Source organism: Coenobita brevimanus, chromosome 107 (assembly GCF_032717465.1).
Source record: "Coenobita brevimanus isolate Jiangsu-jjx chromosome 107, ASM3271746v2, whole genome shotgun sequence".
Taxonomy (NCBI): domain Eukaryota; kingdom Metazoa; phylum Arthropoda; class Malacostraca; order Decapoda; family Coenobitidae; genus Coenobita; species Coenobita brevimanus.
In genome coordinates, this window is record NC_137060.1 from 10295381 (window position 1) to 10318640 (window position 23260).

General features: G+C 44.3%; 1 protein-coding gene across 1 annotated transcript in view; it reads right to left on the bottom strand.

Annotated features, from left to right (window-relative positions):
- The window catches only part of LOC145416791 (ras-related protein Rab-29-like), a 163935-nt gene extending 154995 nt beyond the window's left edge, over nucleotides 1-8940 (bottom strand). Inside the window, exon 1 of the mRNA XM_080285712.1 lies at nucleotides 8815-8940. Coding sequence (XP_080141838.1) covers nucleotides 8815-8917 — 103 coding nt within the window. The 5' untranslated portion in view covers nucleotides 8918-8940. The remainder of the gene's footprint in view (nucleotides 1-8814) is intronic.
- Nucleotides 8941-23260: the final 14320 nt, after the last annotated feature.

A 23260-nucleotide genomic window follows, 5' to 3' on the forward strand; every position in this document is an offset into this window, starting at 1 on the left:
TAATCATACCCAAACCCAGCCGCTTTATTAGTATTATATTCTTGCTACGATTAATCATATTCAAACGCACCGACTTTATTAGTATTATATTCTTGCTACGATTAATCATATTCAAACGCAGCTACTTTATTAGTATTTATATTCTTGCTACGTCTAGGATTTAATAAAAATGTTAGTGTGTTTTATAGTTCTTATATTTTTAACCCAGTAGATGAAATACCAGGAAAAGGAGCATTTTTTTTTTTAATCCCGTTCAAGATATCTACGCCGGTCATTTTTTATTCAGATGTTGATATTTATTTATCCTTATTTGTACAACTATTGCAATATTTGGTTGCTTATGATTAGTCGCTGTTTCATAGTATTAAGAAATATAAGTTTGTAAAGAGCTTTCTGTTAACCCAACGAACACTGCTTCCAATACCGTTACGCCAGTTCCGTATGCTTGACTCCTAGCGTGTATTCAGTTTAAGGACATTGGGTATTAGCGCCGAAGCGGTGACATGTGAAGGTGTTTGGCGGTAAGGCCACTCGGATAGGACTTATCCTAAACTGAATAAAATTGCTTAGATATAGCATGTATAACAAATGGAATAGACTTTGTAATGCTGAAGGAATTAAGGGAACAGTAAGAGTGGGTGGACAGTTGTTTAACTCTGATGCTGCAGAGGGACACCTTCATGTGATGGAATCGATATAACAGAGGTGCTACGCTGCCAGGCGATACAAACGTATCTCAGTTCCTTCCTTATCCAGAATGATGAGCAAGAGAAGGGCAGCTTGAGCCTGGAGTCCATCGGTTCACGTTCAAATAAGCCTTGGGTTGCAACTACTGCTACTGCTATTGCAGCGATAGGATTTCTCTCAAATGTACAAAGTCGGCTGCTGTTGGCCTTAGCCAGATGATTAGGTGAATCAGTGCAGATAATAGCCTATGAAGCTATTGAAGGCTAGAATTTTTCCCAGCACAACAGTCTTCTAGTGGTAAGATGAATGAATGAAATACCCAAGTGTATAAAACCGTGAGCATTAGTTCGTTAAAAATCCTTTTCCAATATTGTGTCCTGCCCGCCATATTTCTCAGTCCTCCTCAAAAGACAGAGCATTCATCCTTATATAATTTTGTCATGGGTTTCACTAGTCAAAAGTAATTCATGTAACACTTTCCATTTTCACAATCGGCAGACAAATGTTGGCGAACTTTTGTTAATGGTTGTAGCCACTGCAGGGAAAAGGTTTTGATAGTTACAATACCTTCCACCTCGCTGACTGCAGAGATCTCTTAGCTGGAGGGGTTGGATATTGCTTTCAGTAACTCCCTTTAACATAAGAGACATTGCCTAAATTGAAGAGAAAAATCGTCTGGAGGAAGCAGAAATGCAATGTGAAAGCCGTCTTGGTAGTAAAGCAATTAGTGGAGATTATAGCTTCGTCACTCATTTAAGCGGAATCATTTTTATCGCCAGTAGTAATATTAAAGCCATCATAATTAAAAGTGTTACTCAAAGATGCCACGCAATAAGATGACGGCTGTTTTCCTAGACGAAATTTATTACCTTAGGAATAATGTGTTGTAGTGAAGGGGATAAGGGGACGGCGGGAGAGGGTGGACGGTGAGAGGAACACTTGCAAGGTTGCTGGGTCGTCTGTTGCAAGCCCCCACGTCTCTCTCTCTCTCTCTCTCTCTCTCACACACACACACACACACACACACACACACACACACACACACACACACACACACACACACACACACACGACCATTAAGTGATCCTGACCGACCCGGTGAATTACACACACACCTACTACCACTTACTGCACCTGTCACCACACCTTTCACTCCAGGCTCACGTGTGCCATCACACCTGCCAGCACACCGTCAACCTGCCACCTCATCTAACACCTGCCACCACATCGTTACACCTGCCACCACATTTTACACCTGCTTCCGCATCTAACACATGCCACCACACCTACCACCACACCTGTCACCACATCTAACACCAGCCACCACGCTTGACATCATTTCTAATACTAACTACCACACTTTGCACCTGTCACCACATCTAACACCTACCACCACACCTGCCACCTACCACCATTTCTAATACCTACCACAACGCTTTACAGTTGCCACCACATCTTACACCTGCCACCACGCCTTACACCTGTCACCACACCTTACTCCTGCCACCACACTTTACACCTGCCACCACACCTTACACCTGCCACCACACCTTACACCTGCCACCACATAGTTACACATGCCACCATATCTAACACCAACCATCACACCTGCCACCTACCACCACGCCTTACACCTGCCACCTACCACCACGCCTTACACCTGCCACCACATCTAACACCTACCACCACACCTTACACCTGCCACCACATCTAACACCTGCCACCACATCTTACACCTGCACACCTTACACCTGCCACCACATCTTACACCTGCCACCACACCTTACACCTACCACCGCATATTTCACCTCCCACCACATGTTACACCTGCAGCTACACGTGCCATCACAGCTTCCACCGGCCACCACCCTTTGCACCTGCCTACAGATCCTTCACCTACCACCACACTTGCCGCAGCTTATTACACTACACATACTACCACACTTACCATATTATATTGCACACTATTTATCACTCCTACAATCACACTAGCCACGTATTGCACTATATCATACACCCACCACAGGCACGGGCGCAGTCACAATAAAAGTATATGCAGTAACGGACACTTCTTGAACATTCTTAACTGCAGCTTTACGTGACTTAATCTGCGACTCAAACTATAGTCCCATTTTTTTCCCCTAACCTAGCATAGATTCCTAATTTTCAGCTCATTTAATGGTCAAGTGTGGTTAGACTGGGGGGTCGACTCATTCATATCTCATAATTAATGTTCATGGAATTGTACGCAACCATGATTTAGGATTGAAGTTGTGAAAGTGGTCCAGTTCTGTCAGGTGAAAGCAGATTGATTGTATCCATTCCCCGTCTTAACCTTAGTAACTTTCCCTCACTAAGGTGGACGTACAGTCTTGCAATCAGTATCAGTTGTTAGTTTGTTATCCCACTGTGTCTAATTCACACTTGGCCGTCATTTTCCTTCATGACGTATATGTGGGAAAACCATCCATTGAGAGAGAAACATACCAGGCCTTTCTCAGGTCAGAAATATTACCCGGGAGACGAAAGTGAGAAGAGGGGTGAAATAAGGGCGGATTTTTGTCCCCTTTTTACACTCAAAATCGAACGCCCCTACACATCCCTTGCAGAGTTCAAATACAGACCCAGGGCTGCTCGAGGCCATGGCGATGTGTTTCCATACTGTTCCGGTAAACAGTTTCAGTATCCCGTGCTAATAGCCTTCCAAGGATGGTCGCTGTTGCTGTTTTATTCGGATACCTTCATGTAATCTACCTAGCCAAACCAAATGTGACCCTTCCCCAATAGACTAGCCCAGTGCTTCTTAAATTATTTCATTGTCATTCACCCTAGAATCTTAAAAAAAAAAAAAAAAAATCCGTACATTTTTCCTTACTCTCTTTTGTGTACCAGTTTACGTATACTGGTAATTTATATTGTCATAAAGAGATAACAAATTAATTAATTGATTTCCTAAGCGTTTGTTTTATTCAAGTTTTTAATCATCCTAAAAATGAGGAAGGAAACTAGGAGTGACAAAAAAAAAAAAAAAAAAACGCAAGATTTCTCTCAGGTTTACATAAACAGCAGTGTTGGGGCATAGAGTCTTAGAAACAATGTTTTCTTATTGTTTATGTTTCCCACAAAATATGACAGGGAAAATATTTTTGCATTTACAATGATGTTTTTTTATCTGACTGGGGTATTCATGCACTCCTGTGACAAGCTTTTCAAACCAAGGTTCAGTTTCCTTTTCTAAAGCCACTTGCGTTACCGAATCAGCATAATGAAATTTCCAACCCACTGCCATTAAAACGCAGTGGGAGCATATTAATCACCTTAATGGCAATCCTTTTTTAATAGAAAAAAAAATCTGACTAAATTGTCCTTTAAACTCTTCATGTTTCAATCCCCCCCCCCCCCAGTTTGATTCTGTAATTCACCTTTGGGTGAACCATTTACCATTTTAAGATGCACTGGACTAACCTACTCTAACCCAACGTAACCTAGTTTAAGCTAGCCTAACCTTATCAAATGTAACATTCCTTTACCTAACCAAACCCAACAGACTAACCAAACCTTACCCTAACCTACATCCTCCTGGGAAAGAAGTGCCGAAATTGACTATACCCATTTTACTCAAACTTGGCCAAAAATTGCTATACCTCCATCTCTAGTGTTTAGTTGCAACAATAGATTAACAATAGAATATGATACTAGTCACGAAGAAGTGCAATGGAAAGGGTATAGAGCTATTAAATTGTCGTATTCAACCGGTGAGTTGCATGAAATAAGCGGAAAAAGGACGAAAATCAGGACCAAGTTAAAGTTAAAAGATTATAGTTTACAGAAATGTGCACTTGGGTGACCGAGCAGCTCGAGCGATTCACCCTCCCTCCCGCTCCAGTATTTTAATTTTAGAGTTGTTTGGTAAGATGTTTTATGTAACCTAACCTTCGACTTCTATGCTGGTAGGGATAAGCACAGACGTTAGCCTCTGAGTGAACTGCCGGACGATCCTCATCAGCCCATCTTTTTCTAATCACTATTTACAGTATGCATGATGAACTGTACTCAGCTCTAACTTTGCTTAAAATTGTCATCGCTTTAGCTTCACTGCTGCGCTGTAGCACTAGAATATGGTGCAATAATCGCGATGGAATTCTGTAGAAAGGATGTAGAACTGTAGAATCGTCCTGTTATTTCACTTAATCTCGAAAAATAACCTGCAGAAGGATGCAAAACTCCGCCAAGTTGAGGTTCGTGAACTATGGTCAGAATGTAATTACGGAGCGTTTCAGCTCCAAAACTAAACCATTTGTCCCGTTGTGGCCTCATATAACTGAACTATACTACCCTTATATTGGAAAATAACTGAACGTAGATCATCATGATTTGACAACAAGAGCAGATAGAGGGTATGCATGTTGGGGCAGGAGACACACTGGGTTTGTATTTGGTGATTGTAAGACATAATTGTGTTTGTTTTCACATGAAGCTGACTAATCCGTTTCAGTTGAGTTGATTGCGAAAGGTAGTCTGATTCTGTCGATTCGACAACGGAGGAGGCTCATTTCTAGCTCATAACTAAGGCTCATCGAATTATATGGAACTACAATTTTATATTTAAGTTGTGAATGTGATCCAGTTCCCACAGATAAAAACAAACCATGCATCAGATGGAACAAGCTGACGTGGTGTAGGATGACTGGTCGACATACGTCTGAGCCTAAACATGCCTGACCTTTAGAAGTCTGATAAGTGCTATGATGTACGCTTGCCACACTAAACGGACACCTCTAAGAAAGCTTTTCACTATTTTTAACAGTGCCGCATGTCGCTCGATAAATGAGAGCAACGTGAGCCTATCCTGCTGTTATTCCTCATGGAGAAAACTGAAATTAACCTCTCTACATTCAAACCATTAATCCTGCAGTACCCATTTTCACAGCTTATACTCTTATGAACTTCCCCCACCGTTCTTCACAAGTGCTACTCATCCCACCCATTTCTTCACCCCTTCCTACCCCCGCACTTTCATTCTCGGAGGCTTTTTAGAAACAAACTTTCACTGCATTTAAACTTCCAGTCCCACAGTATCTATTTTCACAGGATAAGTTTTCCTGATCTAGCCCCACCGTTTACCTGAAGTTAGCGGATCCCATCCTTTCCTTTGCTCACCACGCCCATTTGTTAACACCCCCTCCCTTCTCTGCTTATGGTCTTATGGCGCGACGCAGGTGACGCGGTCGACGAGTGCGCTTGTTAACATGACTGAGCACAGTACGAGGTCAGGTTCATAATAAGAGTGCATTCATAAAAATCTCTGTTAAGCAGTGGATGAACCTGCGACACTTCGTACTATGTACAATGAAGTGCTATGTGTGTCTTTGATAGCAGTTCGTAACCCATGTATTCCCAGCTTCTTGAGGGAGAGAGAGAGAGAGAGAGCATTACACATCACATGGCAACACTTGCATACATTGGTGTCTTAATCAATCTGAATGCAGTCTACGCACCCCATGCAAAGAGCATGGGATTATTTAGACTTATAGCTCTGCCTGACTAGCTGGGCTCACGGATCTTCTCATTAGTATACAGTGCTCTGTCCTGTATAGCCTATTTCATGCAACATAATTGGCAAAATGTAGTAAGAACTTGAAAGAAGTTTAAGCATTGTTGGTTATGGGTGTCTTATGAGTCTCCATGATGCATTCACAGACAAGCCGTTGCTTTGTTACCTTGAGAGCTGCGTTTTGTTTATATATTACTTTATTATCTAGATAGACAACTCCGGCATTTTTTTTTTTATAAAGGAGTCTTATTGATTAACAGAGACAAATAGCATTGCTTGGCCCTGAAGCTCAATTTTTGTAACGTTTTACGCAAGGCAGTTTATATTAGGTGTCAGTAGGACATGTGTCCGTGTGTGTGTGTGTGTGTGTGTGTGTGTGTGTGTGTGTGTGTGTGTTGGGGTTGTGGTAGGGAGTCATAAGAGGGAGGTGGCTGGTCCACTGGAGTGGCGAGGGGCCAAATTATTATTAATATTTTATTAAAGCCGTTCATATGGAGTCGCTTGCTAGCACTGACAAGCGGCAGGCCATTAGCAAGACCAGTGAAGTCCTTTCAAAGGTGGTCACATCCAAGCAAGAAAAAACAAGCGAATGTCACCAGGCAAGTAAGAGACAAATGGTCGTCGTCTTGCCTGTTAAGTCTTACTGATACACGCATGAGTACAGCAATAAAAAATAGTGAAGGTGTGCGTCAACGAGGATGCTGCATCCTGGGTATGTTAATGATTATTTAAAAAGTAGCGGAATATTACTAGAAAACGTTTGTAGACTCCCAGGTAGCTTGCCATAGGGAAGAGTGAAAGTATTATAAACTAGTCAGACAGCTTAATTTGGAAAACATGAGACAGTGGACGTGACTCATCAGATCCCAGTATCTTCATCTGTTGAGTCTTGTTTCTCATGTTATTGACAAACAGGAAACCAACGTGAGAAAATCTGCGACCTTCAATGGCGGCGAGCTTGAAGGTAAACAAAAGCTGGTCAAACAAACATCTATTGTAAACTACTGCTGTGTTTTTAAAGTTAATGCACAAAGGTATAGGGGAACGCGCCCTATACCTTTGTGCATGCGTGCATGTTTTAACACCTCGCTGACTATTTGATGGATCTGAATGAAACCTCAGGTGAGTTCACTGGGCTACTGGGAAGGGCTTCTACTATAAACAGTTTTCCAGTCCCGATTTTTTGGGGTTAGTCCCTCTCACACACATCTATCTATCTGTCTATATACCTAGGCTGCTTCCCCCAAGGAAAGGGAGGTAGCCGAGACAGGACGACTCACTCTCCATTTACTCATCCATTCAAACACATTCATTCGCATCTTAGCCCCAAAGGGGAGAACGGACAGATCCTCACCGCATCACACCGCACAAGGGTCAACTGCGCAATGCAAGCAGTGACATCCACAGCAGGGCCCGACAGCAGAACTGGTTTACACACATACAAAAAAATAATCAGAAATAGTGAAAGGGGGACAGATATGGCTTTGATATCTCAGTGCAAGTTATCCAGTGACTCATCTGTAATGCGATATTTAGGGGGGTGACTCCCCATTGATTCTTGGGGAAGTCAGCTCCCCTCCCAGAAATGAAAACGATCAGAAGTAGGGGAAAGTGAGTATATTGATTTCAACGAAATCGGCGTACATATCACAGGATTGAGTGTGCAGTTTCCATGTTTTCTCCGGATGCACAGGAAGAAAGGGCATATCCTACTTTATTTTAAGACGAGGGAGGAACTTTAGATGAGAACTTGTCCGTTCTCTCGGTAACAATTTTCGGACAGTAGGTGCTTCAGTCACGTAGATTTTATTGACTTCAGCCAAGCCACATCACACCACACCACGTCACACAAAATTACCCACCCACACGGCACGACACCAGGGGTATTAACCGAAGGACCCTGAAGTTCCCACAGCTAGTACATTTTCACATGTCATGGTTGATATATTGAAATAATTGATGGTGAAGGAAGCTGCAAAAATTTATTTTAATAAGAGATTTATAAAAATCACCTATCTTCTCATGCGTTCTATATTCTTCTTTTTTTTCTGAACGTGTCCTTAGCCTGTATCTTCAGGTACTTCATGAGGTTAAGGGGATATTCATTTAGGGTTCCACCCATGATGCTGTTTTGACACCACTACGGAGAGCGTTAAGTAGTCTAAAATGATGGACATTCGTACCATCTTTTCACCCATCACCCTTTTCTGTCTCCATTGTTACTTGTCTTTTGACATCTTGCCTCATAACTGCCATTGGCAAGGATGGCAGGTTAAACGTGAGATTAAGTTTATTACTGGTATTGTTAATGATACACAAAGTTGTGCAGTGCAGATTTGGTATCAATATACACTGAAAAAATGTGTGAAAATTTGCTTTTGTTATCTGTGGTAAGCCAGACCTCAAGTTTCAGTAATCAGTGTATGTAGAATGGCGGTGGTGGCTTTCGTATTAATATATATTAAATAAATAGTTTTCGTTTGGCTGATCAGCTGGGACATCTCACTCCGTCTCAGATTTCCTCTATGCTGTGTAAGGGGGATGAGTGAGATGGCAGTAATGGGGTGACTGACCTCTGTGTGAGGGGCAGGATGGCAATGTGATGGAGTCCTGGGAGATGTCGTGCGGGCTGGCCACGTTGTCGCAGCTGCGCCGGAGAACTTCGTACTCATTCATAGAACCACGGCGGCTGGCCAGGCCCGCATGTGGCCAGAACACTAGGCGAGTGCGGCTGCTTTCTTGCTTGACCTCATGGCTGGCAGAGCTGTTGATGTGGGTGACAGAGTGTGGGAGGGGGGCTAGCACCCCCTGCACACGCAGACGGTTAGCACTACCGTTGCCGGAGACTGCGGGCAAGTTGCTGCCGCTGGCCGCCTTCAGAATGGGTGGGAGTGAGCTTGGTGCGTCGCCTGTGTGACTTTGAGCGTCATGCAGGGCACCACTACTGCCGGAGCGACGTACACCACCCCACGCCACATGCATACTCATGTCACCCTCACCTGAGCATGACCTCATACCCTCGCACACACCACACCCGCTGTCAGGTGAAGGGGGTAGACAGTAAACAAGTGAACAGCGTTTGGAAAGGTGTTGGGGGGGGGGGGAGGACGTGACTTGTGCGGTGCAGTGAAGGAATGTGTGATGAGTTGAAGTGTGGGAATATGTGCTGAAATGAAGTGTAAGAATGTGTATGGTGAAGTAAACGAGTGTCTTTGTGGTGAAATGAAGGAGCCTTTACGGTGAAGTGAAGGAATATGTGGTACAGTGAAGGAATGTAGGTGATGAAGTAAAGGTACGTGTGTTGTGAAGTGAAGGATTGTTTAGTCAAAACAGTTATATACGTGTGAGGTGAAAATTGTCAAGAATTAAGTATTAGCCGAAAGTGCTGCGAGATTACATTGCAGTAATAGCAAGATATAAGGAGTGGATTGAGGGGCACCATTAAAGAAATGAAATTAATACAGTATTAACCATTGCTGGTGAAATTTGGTAAAACTTGCAGGGTTGTGCCACTTGTAAGAAAACGTCCTTAGATTGCTAAAGAGAAGAGGGAGTGTGATGGTTGCCAGTGTTCCAGCATAAAGCAAGAGAAAGACCGACTGGAGAGGGATCACTAAAGAAATGTGAATGTAAGGCAATATTGTGTGTCTTTAGCGGTGAAAATTGAAAGACTCTGAAGTATATTCCACTTGTAAATGAAGTTCCCTGACTTGGTAAAAAGAGGAGGGAGTGTAATGTGTGCTGGTATTGCCACATAAGAAGCGAGACACTGGACATCGGTGAACCTGTCTTAAGCCCCTCACCCTCCTTCCTCCTGCCTACTTACCCTCCCCTCGTCCCGTATCACGTGTCATATTAGAGCTATATTTATCATGGTTCTTAACTCTCCTAACTCATGCGACACACTCTCAGCTGGAGTTGTTTTGACCATACGAGCGTCAGTGGTGACAGTATTAACGCTGATGCTCTTATTGCGCATTCAGGTGGAGTTGTTTTGATTATACGAGCGTTAATGGTGACAGTATTAACTCTCATGTTCCCATACCTCACGCAGCTGGAATTGTTTTGATCATACGAGCGTTAATGATGACAATATTAACTCTCATGCTCCTCTGACCTACTCTCAGCTGGAGTTTTGATCATACGAGCATTAATGGTGACGGTATTAATTGTAAGGCTTCTGTGACAAACACTCAGCTATAGGTGTTCCGATCATATGAGAATTAATGGTGATAACATTAATTTTGAGGCTCCTGAGACTGTTTCTCAACTGGAGTTGTTCCGCACATACCAGCGTTAATAGTGACATTACTGTATTAACTTTATGGTTTTATGACTTACTTTCAACAGTTGTTGTTCCGGTTAATGAGCTGAAACATTGACGATAAGTATTAACTCTTTTATGGTCCTGTAACATACCCTTAGCTGAATGACATCCTTAGACGTTAGCTGGAAGTGAAGAGTAGCGTTGATCCGACCGTGAAAGAACAGAACATTTTCTGCCATAAAAAATGATGCACAGCTGTTCAGTATGATCAGAAACCTTTGTGTGTGTGTGTGTGTGTGTGTGTGTGTGTGTGTGTGTGTGTGTGTGTGGTTGGGTGGGTGGGTGTGGGTGTGTTTTCAACTTTAATTTTCGCCCGCCTTTAGAAGAAGGAGCTATAATGTTTTTGCCCGCCTGTGTGTGTGTGTGTGTGTGTGTGTGTGTGTGTGTGTGTGTGTGTGTGTGTGTGTGTGTGTGTGTACCTGTTCCCTGTATATTATGAACAGCTTGAGCTATCAACATGAAGCCGTCAGTGTATCAAGATATGGCCAAAATCTTGTACGAGTTCGAAAATGGGCACCAGAGGTCAAGGTCAAGGTCACCAAAATGGCTGCCATAGGTCAACTAGTTTTTATCGCCCGCCTTTAGCATCATTATATTTCATGAACCGCTTGAGCTATCAACATGGAACCTTCAGGGTATCAAGATACGGTCTAAATATTTGACTTGGCCAACAGCATTTTCTGGCCGGTGATTAGCATTCGGCTCCCGAATGCTTTTCTTTCATATTCATTCTGCTTTGGTTGTGAAATGTGTGATAGTTATTTGAAGGATGGCAAAAGTCTTAACAAGAAGACTTACTGACAGCTTAGGCTCTTTGACTTGGGATGTCTTTGCCGTTTGTGCATGTTGTCTACTGGTGATTGTATGGAGCCCAGGAGATATTTTTAGAATGAAGTAGGGAGGGAGTAGATTTAATTTAACCACTAAACCCATCACTAATATGCTCTGACCTGGCCTAAAACTTGTCATCCCTTCTCGAATGCTTAGTTGTGGCAATAGATTAACACTAAGATATGATGGTAGTCACGAAGAAGTGATATGGGTAGGATGTAGATCCATGGCAATGTATTTTCTCCCACATGGTTTCGTGGAACAAGCTAGGAAAGTCTGAAATCCTGGACCATGTTAAAACGAGAGACGTATAGGATGCTCTCCAAAGCCGCACAAAATCACCTCGTAATGGCAAGAAAAAACTAGTAAAACACATCACCAAATTAGGTTTAACTCATGAAAGTTTATAAACATGGAACCCCCTCCTGTCTCTTCAAGGGTCGCAGTAATACATCATAATCAATTTTCAACGATAAACTAATCTCCTTAACACGTAGCTTTTATCGATCTCTTTCTTATTCGTATTTTATCTGGTTAATAACCACTTTAATTAGATTTTTAAGTGTTTGGTACCTGCATAAGCGAAAACCAGAGTAGAAATAAAAAATGTGTAGACAGCTTAATCTAGGGACAGTTTGCAAATGTGTGTGTGTGTGTGTGTGTGCGCGCGTGTGCGCGCGCGTGCGTGCGTGCGTGCGTGCGCGTCTGTGTGTGTGTGTGTGTGTGTGTGTGTGTGTGTGTGTGTGTGTGTGTGTTTATCATTCTAATTTGATTTTAAAATATTGGTAGCTAAATGAGTGAAAGCAAAAGTATAAATAAGAGATCATGTGTACAACTTAATCAGAGAAGTTTTGTAAAAGTGAAATCAGCTCCCCTTCCCTCCTGTCTCCCTCCCTCCCCAGCGCTCGCCTCACGTAAGCCTTCTCACATTCTCCAGCCTGCCTTCCTCTCAGAGCCTTGCTTCATCACAGCCTCAGGACCTTTGTTATTTTTATTTTATTTTATTATTCTTTCTTTTTTGCTCTCCTGACGATTTGAAGTGTTTCCTCTGGTCATATCTTCCTTCTCGCCTTGCTACATCCTAGATCGAGAACGTATCTTATTCATGTCTCCAGACGATATTTTAAGCTTCCTAACTGTATCCTTTGTTTTTCCTCATGCCCAGAGGACGTCCCGTATTGTATTCGTGCCGTCTGTAATCGGCAGGTATAAAGATTAAGGAATTTAAGAGCGAAAGGTTGCTAACGGAAGTTACTGATTTAAAAAGTGTGAGTGTACAAGAAAGAGTAAGTGGAATATGAGAGCATGTTGGAAACTCTGCGGCAGTGAATTTTTGAAGTAAGGGAGTGAAAGATAATTATGTGGTAATAAATGTGACTGAAAAAGTGTGAAGCGCGAGGCGACACGGGAGAGAGAGAGAAAGAGAGAGGGAGGGGGGGATGATGTACGGCATGTGATAGGTTATAAGAAAGAAAAATGTGAGTGAGTGAGAAAGAAAGAAGTGGTATAATGGAGGGTATTACAAAGGGAGAGGGTATGAGAGTGTGTGGGAACTCTTAAAAGTTCTTATCTAATTGTATCTATAATCCCGAACATCATTCCTGAGGGCATCTCAACACCCCCAGGAGGAGCCTATGGAGGGGCAAATAGAACACGACCCGACTCCGGACGACAGGGACATAAGTCCACCCGGGCCACATGCCCCTATGACCCGGAACTCGCCCGCCGCCACCTTAGCAGGAAAAAGACTATCTTTTGGGCAAGCTGACCTCCAACTGGATCAGGGTGGAGCTACTACTATAGCTCATAGCAGCAGCCCTGCAACGGCCTGTAGCTGCGCCCTTTGTGAGACGGCTGGTAGCCACTCAGAAGGTGCCCAAGAGACGGCCTGTAGCCACTCAAACCTCCTTCAGGAGATGGCTGGTAGCTACTCCGGAGGCAAACAGGAGACAGACGGTAGCCGCTCCCACCTCGTCAGGAGATGGCCGGTAGCCTCTCAGAAGGTGCCCTTGAGACGGCTTGTAGCCGGTCACATCTCCTTCAGGAGATGGCCAGTAGTCGCTCCGGAGGCAGTCAAGGGACGTCCTGTAGCCACTTCCGCCTTTGTCAGGAGACGGCCGGTAGCCACTCGGAAGGTGCCCAGTAGACAGCCTGTAGCCGCTCCCCCACACGGGCCACAGCCACGGCCAGTAGCCAGGCCCTTGCGAGAGCCGGTAGCCACACCCCTAGAAGGACACGGCCAGTAGCTGGGCCCTACGGCAGGAGATGGCCAGTAGCCGCTCCTCCGTCAGATGCTGCTACACCCCCACAACGAGACGACCTTCAGGAGAGAGGTCCCAGCCCTGAGGACTGCTGGAGAGGCGCCGTGGCTCCTACCAGGCTCTTCTCCATGCAGACAGTCCCTGAGGTGCCCCACCTGACGGACCCCGGCGGAGGCTGATGCCGCAGCCAGTTCCTGCCGGCATCCCCGACCACCGAAGACCGCAGCCCACAGGACCTCAAGACCGCCCCTAGGACCCCCAGGTGGGACATCTCCACACCTTGACGCTGGAGACCCTTGTCCTTTGTCAGGCGCCTGAGCGAGCGCTTCAGTCAGCTCTTCAGCTCCAGTCCTGAGGGCCAAACTCCAGTTCCAAGCCCCGACAGTGCAGGGCCCTTCACCGCACATAGCCCCTGACGAGAGAGGACGCCCCTACGAGTGATTCCGTGGCCCCTGGATACGGAGGCCCCTGGCGGAACTCAGCCCCATCAGTAGCTGGGCTGTGAGTTCCCCGCTGCCCCTTACCATCGCCGCCACCACACCCAGTCTCGATAGTGAGTGACAGTGGAAGTACTGTATGTTGCCAGTGAAGGTTCCAGTGGGAAGCATGGTGCTAATGAAGGACCCAGTGGAAAGCATAGTGCTAATGAAGATGCTGAAGGAAACTAAGAGGGTAGGGCAAAGCCTTTCCCCTCGAAGTTAAGTTGGAAGTTGTAAAGCACCTTAGGGCAGGAGGAGCAAGTAAGATCACTGATGCTCTTAAGCTGCCTAGTCAGCTACATTGACTGTAATCAAGACGTTTTCAACAGCCCTCACAGCTGGGGAACAGGTGTCCTCCCCGACCGCCAAATGCCTTACTTGAACTAGGGAACTGATAACGGAAGGGATGGAGTGATCACTTGCACTGTGTGTGAATGAGCTGAATTGTGCCAGAATGTTCTTATGTAAGGGCTTCATCTGTGGTAAGGCTCTGTCCTTCTGGAAGGACCTGAAGGGGAGGAGGGGGGTGGAGGTTAACCCCTAAAGACTGCTAATTGTCGACCCTGCCTACCCCTGAAACCACGAAAAGGATCCGATTTTTCAGCTTTCATCAAGGTAAATTTTGGTCTTATAGATTTCAAGAGCACACCGCAAAATGTATATTTCACTCTCATATGTCAAATGGTTGCTGCAGCCGTGGCCTAGTGGGTTAGAGTGCTCTGAGTGAAAGGTCGGAGGTTCGAGTCCACTCAAGGGCCGTTGGTAGATATCAGGAAGGGCATCCAGTCATAAAGTGCTACACACTTCAAAAACCAAAGTCCTCTACCTAGGGGCAACGCCATAGCCGTTATCAGCAAATAAGGACGCAGTGGGGGGGGGGGAAGTCTAATGGTTACTGCGCCGTAAACCATCAAAGGTAGAAAAATAGTCGCCCCCCCATGGTAAGAATGAAAACAAGAAAATTTTGGAAAATGCATGCTTTTCGCCAAATAACCACAAAAATCAGTATGAATTATGTGCCTAGGGATGAAACAAGTTGAAGGAATGAGCATGAAACTATCAATCTATCTATCTATAGCCCGACCCCCTAATCCCGCAAAGGGTGGCCGCAGACAAAACGCCTTCAAGTCGCTCTGTCACCCACCATTTGACTACCCTCCCCCCAACTCACCCCCCCTCCCTCATATATTGTACCTCTCAACTCCATCCCTCCACCTCATCCTCAGTCTACCCTCCCTCTCCCTCCCTCCACCTCACCTACATACACCCTCATAGTCAGTCTTTCACTCTCCATTCTCTCCACATGTCCAAACCACCTCAGTGTATTTCTCCTAATCTTCTCAACCACATCCACATCCACCCCACAACATTCCTTCACTTCTTCATTCATCAACCTGTCCCTCCATGTCACTCCACATGCTTCTCTCAGGTAACTTATTTCCACTGCTCTTATTCTTGACTTGTTCCCCTCTTGCAAGGTCCACGCCTCACTTCCGTACATCAGGCTAGGGATCACAATACTATCATGCAGTGACTTCTTAACATCCATACTCACCTCCCTATTTCTCATCACTGCTTTCAGTGATCCAACAACCTTCCTTCCCTGCTGTACCCTTTCACCCACTTCATCCCCCAAAGTTCCATCCTTACTCATCACACTACCCAAGTACTGTACTTGAATGCACACACATTTTCCATATCCTCACCCTCCAACCTCACTGTACACTCTGTGACTTCATTCTTCTCAAACACCATAACTTTACTTTTGTTTACATTAACTTTCAGCTTCCTCCTCATACACACTGTCCCAAATTCATTCAGCAAACCTTGCAACTCTCATTCATCTTCACTCAACAATACTGTATCATCAGCAAACAGCAGCACCGGAATCTTCCAAATCTCACCCTCATTCATTAGAGCCACCCCCACATCCACTGCCCTACCTTGCACCTCCTTTACAACCCCATCCATGTATATATTAAACAGCCATGGAGACATCACACAACCCTGTTTCAGTCCCACACTGAGATCAAAGAACTCACTCAGCTCACCATCCACTCGCACTATAGCCCTAGCTCACTCATACATACTCTTCACAGCACTCAGCAATTTCCCCTCCACTCCATATATTCTTAATACCTTCCACATACCTTGCCTATCTATTCTGTCATAAGCTTTCTCCAAGTCCATGAAGGCAGCATACACTTTCCTTCCCTTTAGATACTTCTCCACTAAACATCGTAGAACAAACATCTGATCTACACACCCTTTTCCCTTCCTAAATCCCCCTTGTTCTTCTCCAACTAGCTCCTCTGTCATATGCCTAACCCTATCAATGAGTATTCTACCATATATTTTACCAGTCACACTAAGAAGGCAAATACCCCTATGGTTACCACATACTTCTCTCTCCCTTTTTCCCTTGTATAAAGGAACAATTATACCTGATTTCCAGTCCTCTGGAACCCTTCCCTCTTCCCAAGCTAATCTACACAACTTCCATATCCACTCCACAACAATCTCACCCCCATACCTAAGCATTTCACCACACACTTCATCAATTCCTGGGGCCTTTCCCAACTTAATCTTCTTCATCGCTTCCACTACTTCCGCCCTACTGATCTCTTCCTCCCTCCTCTCATCTCTTCCTCTCCCAGCCATTCCCCAACCACTAATACTCACACTGGTCTCACTCTTTACATTCAACAAATCCTCAAAGTGCTCCTTCCATCTCTTCAATTTCTTTCTCTTCTCCACCAACAATCTATAATTCCTATCTTTCACTCCCCTACTATTTCCCCTTTCACACTGCGTTACTCTCTTTACCTCCTTCCAAAACAATTTCTTACTTCCCTCCATTTCACACTCAGATTCCTCCCAAACTCTTCATTCACTTTCTTCTTACACTCCTTCAGCAGTCTCTTAACCTCCCTTCTCCTGCTCACATATAGCTCTCTCTTCTCTCTCTCATCTTCTCCCCTTCCCCTACTCGCTAGCCATTCACCATATCCCTTCTTTTTTTGTTCCACAGCTCGTTTCATCTCATCATTCCACCATGCTGTCCCTTGCACACCCTTGCATCCTCCTCACTCCACAAACCGCCTCACATGCTGCGCCTATCTCTTCCGTGAATATCTTACATACGTCTTCCACCCCTTCCATCTGCTTTAGCTCATACCTTCCCAATCTTTCTTCCACTATGCTCTTATACTCTGTCATTTTCTCACTATCTTTCAATTTCTCCAATCTTCTCACATGAGATGTTTCCTCCTGTCTTCCCCTTCATCTCCACAACCATTTTCTCTGCAGCTTTACCTTGGCCATCACTAAGTGATGGTCCGAGACTCCATTCCCCCACCCTCTCCACACTCTTGCATCCAACACTTGTCATCTCATTCGCTCATCCACACACACGTAGTCTATCACTGCCTTTCGTTCAACAAGTTCATCATCCATCATCCTCATTACTCTCCATGTATATCGGTGGATCATCTTATGACGAAAGTAGGTGTTGGCTATTGCCAACCCCTTACCAGCACAGATGTCCATCAAAGCACTACCATTCCCATCTACTTCAGCTGGCACACCCCACTGACCAACCACTCCATCCACTCGTACATTCCCAACTTTGCCATTCATGTCTCCAATCAACAGCACTCTCTCGCTCCTCTCAAACTTGTCCATACATGCTTCTACTCTCGCCCAAAACTCATCTTTCACTCTTGCCACTCGATCCTCTGTTGGAGCATACACACATACAGTCGCCCATGCTTGTATACCTACTTTCATCCTCACCCATACAATCTTTGCACCCACTGTTCCATACTCTCTTATATTCTCCTTCCACTTCTTGCTTATCATCAGACATACTCCCTCTCTTGCCCTCTCATTCTCACTGACTCCTGCACATATACCTACACCATATTCCCATTCTCTCACCCTTTCACCTGTACATTTAGTTTCAGTCAATCCACATATATCCACTTTTGCATCCTCAAGCACCTGAACAATCTCTCTCTCTTTCACTTCATCATTCACTCCTCTCACATTCCATGTTCCCACCCTAAGAATGTCCTTTGTCTGTTCCTTAGTCGTCAACGTATGGTCCGTCCGGGTCCGAGGCGCTTTATTCGCTTTTTTAGTTGGTTCTTTTTACAGGGTGGGGCACTAACCCACCACCAACCCTTTTAGGCGCCTTGTACGACAAGCAGGGATACTGGAGGAGTATTCTTGAAACCCCCCTACCTCCAGGGGGTAAAAAAGTGATGGTGGTTTGTTGTTTATATAGTAAATGTAAAATATGGCATCAAATCATGGGCATTAAATGAAAAATAATAATATATTGAAACGTCAATCAGCTGATTTATGATCGATCCTTCATCTTTGCATATGGCTACATACGAGACATTGGCATTTATATAAATGCCTAATTACCGTAAGTGAACGATCGACATACTTTGGAATTATACAAATAATCTTCATGTTACGTCTGTGTAAATGTTTCGGGATATTTTGCCATCAAGTCAATTCGCCATCACAACAATAACAAGACAATTCGCCATCGGGACTTTTCGTCGTCAGGATGATTCCCCATCGTTTATTTTCATATCAGTTTATTTAGGAAGTACACTACTTTTTTAGTACTGTACTTGTACCTCTTCAAAGTTGTTTTAAAATATACCCAGGATGTTGTAGTACCAGTGGAAATTAATGAAAACAGCTGTGGGTGGTGCTAGAACATAATTCAAAGTCAACTACAGCAAAGTAGAAATAAGTTAAATATTGTCTAAAAGTGCCACTTACAAACGATATACAAAGCCAATGCTATTGAATGAAAATAAAATTTGATAGATCCCCCTGAGAATTAGTTATTAAAGTATCAGTTAATCAGTAATAAGTATGTTTAAAGAATGACGGGGAATTGCCCTGACGGGGAACATCCATATTATGACGACGAATTGTCTAGGATCCACATAAACAATCGTTGCTTGCTTCAGTAAAAGTAAGATCTACTGTATACTGTAGTTTTCATGCTTTTTTCTCTTTATTCACTATTAATGTGTTACTTTAAATGTTTAAACATAAGGATATTTCATGTATGTGAGTGCTAAGGTGTGTGTATGTGAGAGTTTAGGCACGTCTGGGAACGTATCCCCATTGACTCCATGTTATAATGGGATTGCTATACGATGGATTGCTTTACGAAGGGGTTTTCAGGAATGGAACCCCATCATATAATGAGGGTTTACTGTATATATATATATATATATATATATATATATATATATATATATATATATATATATGTATATATATATACAATATATATATATATATATATGTATGTATATATAGACAGTATATATATAAATACAGTATATATATATATATATATGTATATATATATGTTTATATATATATATTTATTTATTTATTTATATATATATATATAGATGTATAGATATATATATATATATATATATATATATATATATATATATATATATGTATACATTATTTATATATATAGATAAATATATATGTATATATATATATATATATATATATATATATATATATATATATATATATATATAAGTAATCCCTCTAATATCCGAACGCCCAATATCCGAACATCCCCACTAACTGGACATAATCGTCCTGGGATCCAGTATTCCCAAAATGTGCCAAAAACCGCAAAAAATTAAAAAAAAAATCTGACTTTTTTCCCTCCCGTAATTTGAAATTGCCGCGTGGCGCCGAACAGCTGTTACACCTTGGTCCCTTCACCCCTTCCTTCCTCCTCCTCCCCCTTCCCCTGTCAGGTTGCCATTTGGTATTTTTCATTACCAAGTGTGGCCCAATTTGGTAATGAAAAATTCGTTTGGTAATGAATCAGAATAATACATTACCAAATGGATTTTTCACATGTATGAGGATACACAGGATGGAGATGGTGGATTGTTTGCTCTCTCTGATTAATCTGCTACCCTACATAGCATGAAAATAATCAACATGATGTTCATTATAAGGAGAGTGATTACATGTATTTCCACATGTATATATAATTAGTGAAGAATAAATACTAGCTTTACGAATTTGGTAATGAAAAGTTAAATTTGGTAATGAAAGTTGAGGAGATTGGTAATGTGGCCATTGCGATCTGGCAACTCTTACCCCGCCATCATCAACAGTCACAGCCAAACTCCGATCGAGAGCTGATACTTATAGCAGTGCAAGCCACATGTGCTTGTTTTTTGTGAATAAACAGTGAATAAACTGCAATACCTCTCCACTAGAACACACGGGAATTTACAGTGTTGTGCAGTGTTAAGAAATTAGAATTTAGAGTGCAAAGGATTAACTGTGGACTGCAAACTGACAGTTCAAGCTAGTCCAGGAGCCAGAGACTTGTAAGTACCCAGAAAGATTAATATTGTATAAACTCACCTCTAAAACCTCATTTTATGGTTCTTTTGCATTTATTTCAGTCTTTTATGTCCCTTATTGGTGTGATTTGGGTCTTAACCCGCGGCGTCTCGTCGACGTTCTTCCACGTCCTCACGTTTTGTCACTGCCAATCCCGTCGACATACTTTAACGCGCTGCAATTGCAAGGTCCATAATTTCCACAATTTTCAAAATTCGCGCAAGATTTTTGATTCGCCCACCTACCCAAGCCTCCCCTACCTGCCACCAGGCGGGCAGCGTCCCAGACCCCGCGTGACCTGCACGCGCCCTTGTCTCGGTCACTCACCTGTAAGCAGTGACCCAGGTCAGACATGGCGCGTAACGGTCTCTCAGACGACGAGATACAATCCGCCCTGGATGCCTTCACTGGAGACAGTGATTCTCCACTTGATGACGATGTGGTGGATCGAGATTACTTGCAGCCTGAGGAGGAAATAACAAGCAGCGATGAGGAGGTCCCTTCGCCCCGGAAAAAGCGGTATGTCATGTATCGTAAGGCAAGGGAAGGCCAGCCTGCACCCAAAACACCTGCATGGACCTCTCTCCATCCCCTAGAGAGAGATTCTGATGAGGACGAGGACGGCGGCTTAGGACGTGATGTTGCCTCGTGGTTGGGGAAGGAAAAAAATCTCACCCCGAGGATCAGAAGGTGGGGCGAGAAGGCAAATAAGGTATGGTCCTAGTGTTTTGTCTGGGGAAGGCGAAAGTGGTGTGGTGGGAGTGTGGGGTGAAAGGGAAAGTGGTGTGGCGGGAGCACAGGGTGAAAGGGAAAGTGGTGTGGCGGGAGCGCGGGGTGAAAGGGAAAGTGGTGTGGTGGGAGTGCGGGGTGAAAGGGAAAGTGGTGTGAGGGAGGCAGTACGAGCACGGGTGCACGTAGGCATAGGGGAGAGGAGGTGGAGCCACTCCTCAGCACATCTTTCGCCCCACAATATTCCCAAACTTCTTCCCCACAGCCCCAGGATGTGGGGAAAGGAAGGAAAGGGTAAAGGAAAAGGGAGAGGGAAGAGAAGTGCGAGTGATGAAGGGCGCCGCTCTCCACCTCCCCAACCTCCCCCACCATCCTCACCTCCCGACCCTGACGAAGGCGACGATGGGGACGAGGCTGGAGACGGTAGTGTTTCGTGGAACTGGGAAGATGGGAGTAATTTTACTTCCATCATTCACCCTTTCACTGAGGAGTGGCGGTCTGGTTGCACGGCTCCAGGTGTGCATGCTGGTTCCACTAGGGTGGATTTCTTCCACCTGTTCTTTGGGGAGGCGTTTGTGGGGCGCATAGTGGAGCAGACAAACCTATTTTCACGAACACAGCGCCGTGAAACTGAACGTCTGGGTACAACTAGCAGGCATTCCCAGCAATATGACTATCCTGTGACAATTTCTGAGATGTTCATATTTTTTGCCCTGGTTCTCTTGATGGGTGTTGTCAGAAAAAATCAAATACCGGCATACTGGACCACTGACCCAATGACCATCACACCTTTCTTTGGAAAGTTGATGAGTCGTAATAGATTTCAGCAGATTCTCGGCCGCCTCCACTTTTTTGATGCAGAAGATTCAGCTAATGCTTATAACACTGATAAAATGAGGAGAATTAGGCTTGTATTTGATCATTTACGGGAAATGTACCGCTCCTCATTTTATCCTTACAGAGACCTCGTCATAGACGAGAGTCTTGTGTTGTGGAGAGGCAATATTTCCTTTCACCAGTACCTACCCAGCAAGAGACACCGTTTCGGGTTCAAGATCTTTGTTATGTGTGACTGTAAGACTGGTTATGTGCAAGACATAGTCTTGTACACGGGCTCACAGACAGATATAACAGAAGATCGTAGTATTGGACTCTCAGGGTCCGTGGTGAAGACAACGATAGAGGAGTACCTTCATCGTGGTCATGTGTTGTACCTGGACAACTGGTACACTAGCCCTCTTCTCGCTCAGTTCCTCCACCAACACGACACCGGAGTCTGTGGTACAGTAAAGAGAAATCGTTGCCATATGGTCAAGATAGGGAGGAAACTTGACAAGAACGAGGTGGTTTTCTTCCAGGCAAATAACATCCTTGCCACCCTGTGGAACCACAACAGGGAAGTTTGCCTCCTATCGACTGTACCTAGCCCCCTGATGCACCGCACAGACTCCGTTGATCACCGTAGCGAGAGGAGGCGCAACGTCTGGAAACCTGAGTCTGTACTTGACTATAATCTGAACATGAGGCTAGTGGATCAGTCAGACTCGATGATTTCCAGTGTGGACACTGCCAGGACCATGATGAAGTGGTACAAAAAGCTCTTTTTCCACTTGCTCGACATCACGGTCCTCAACGCACACTACCTGCACGCCATGACAACAGGAATATCAGAGACCTTGAGGGGTTTGTGAGGGAGCTGTCACGTGAAATAATCGCCAGGTATGCCCAGGACAGGCCCACACACTGCACACACACCTCCATGGCTGCCCAGACTCCCCTACGCCTCGCAGGACGCCACTACCCTAGCACAATCCCTTCCCAACCAAACCTTCGTAAACCCCAGCGCCGCTGCCATGTATGCAAGCACTCGACAGTCAGACCAGCCACTCAGAGAAAAGACACAAGGTACGAGTGTGCAGAGTGCAATGTTGCATTGTGCCTTCAGCCCTGTTTCAAAGAGTAC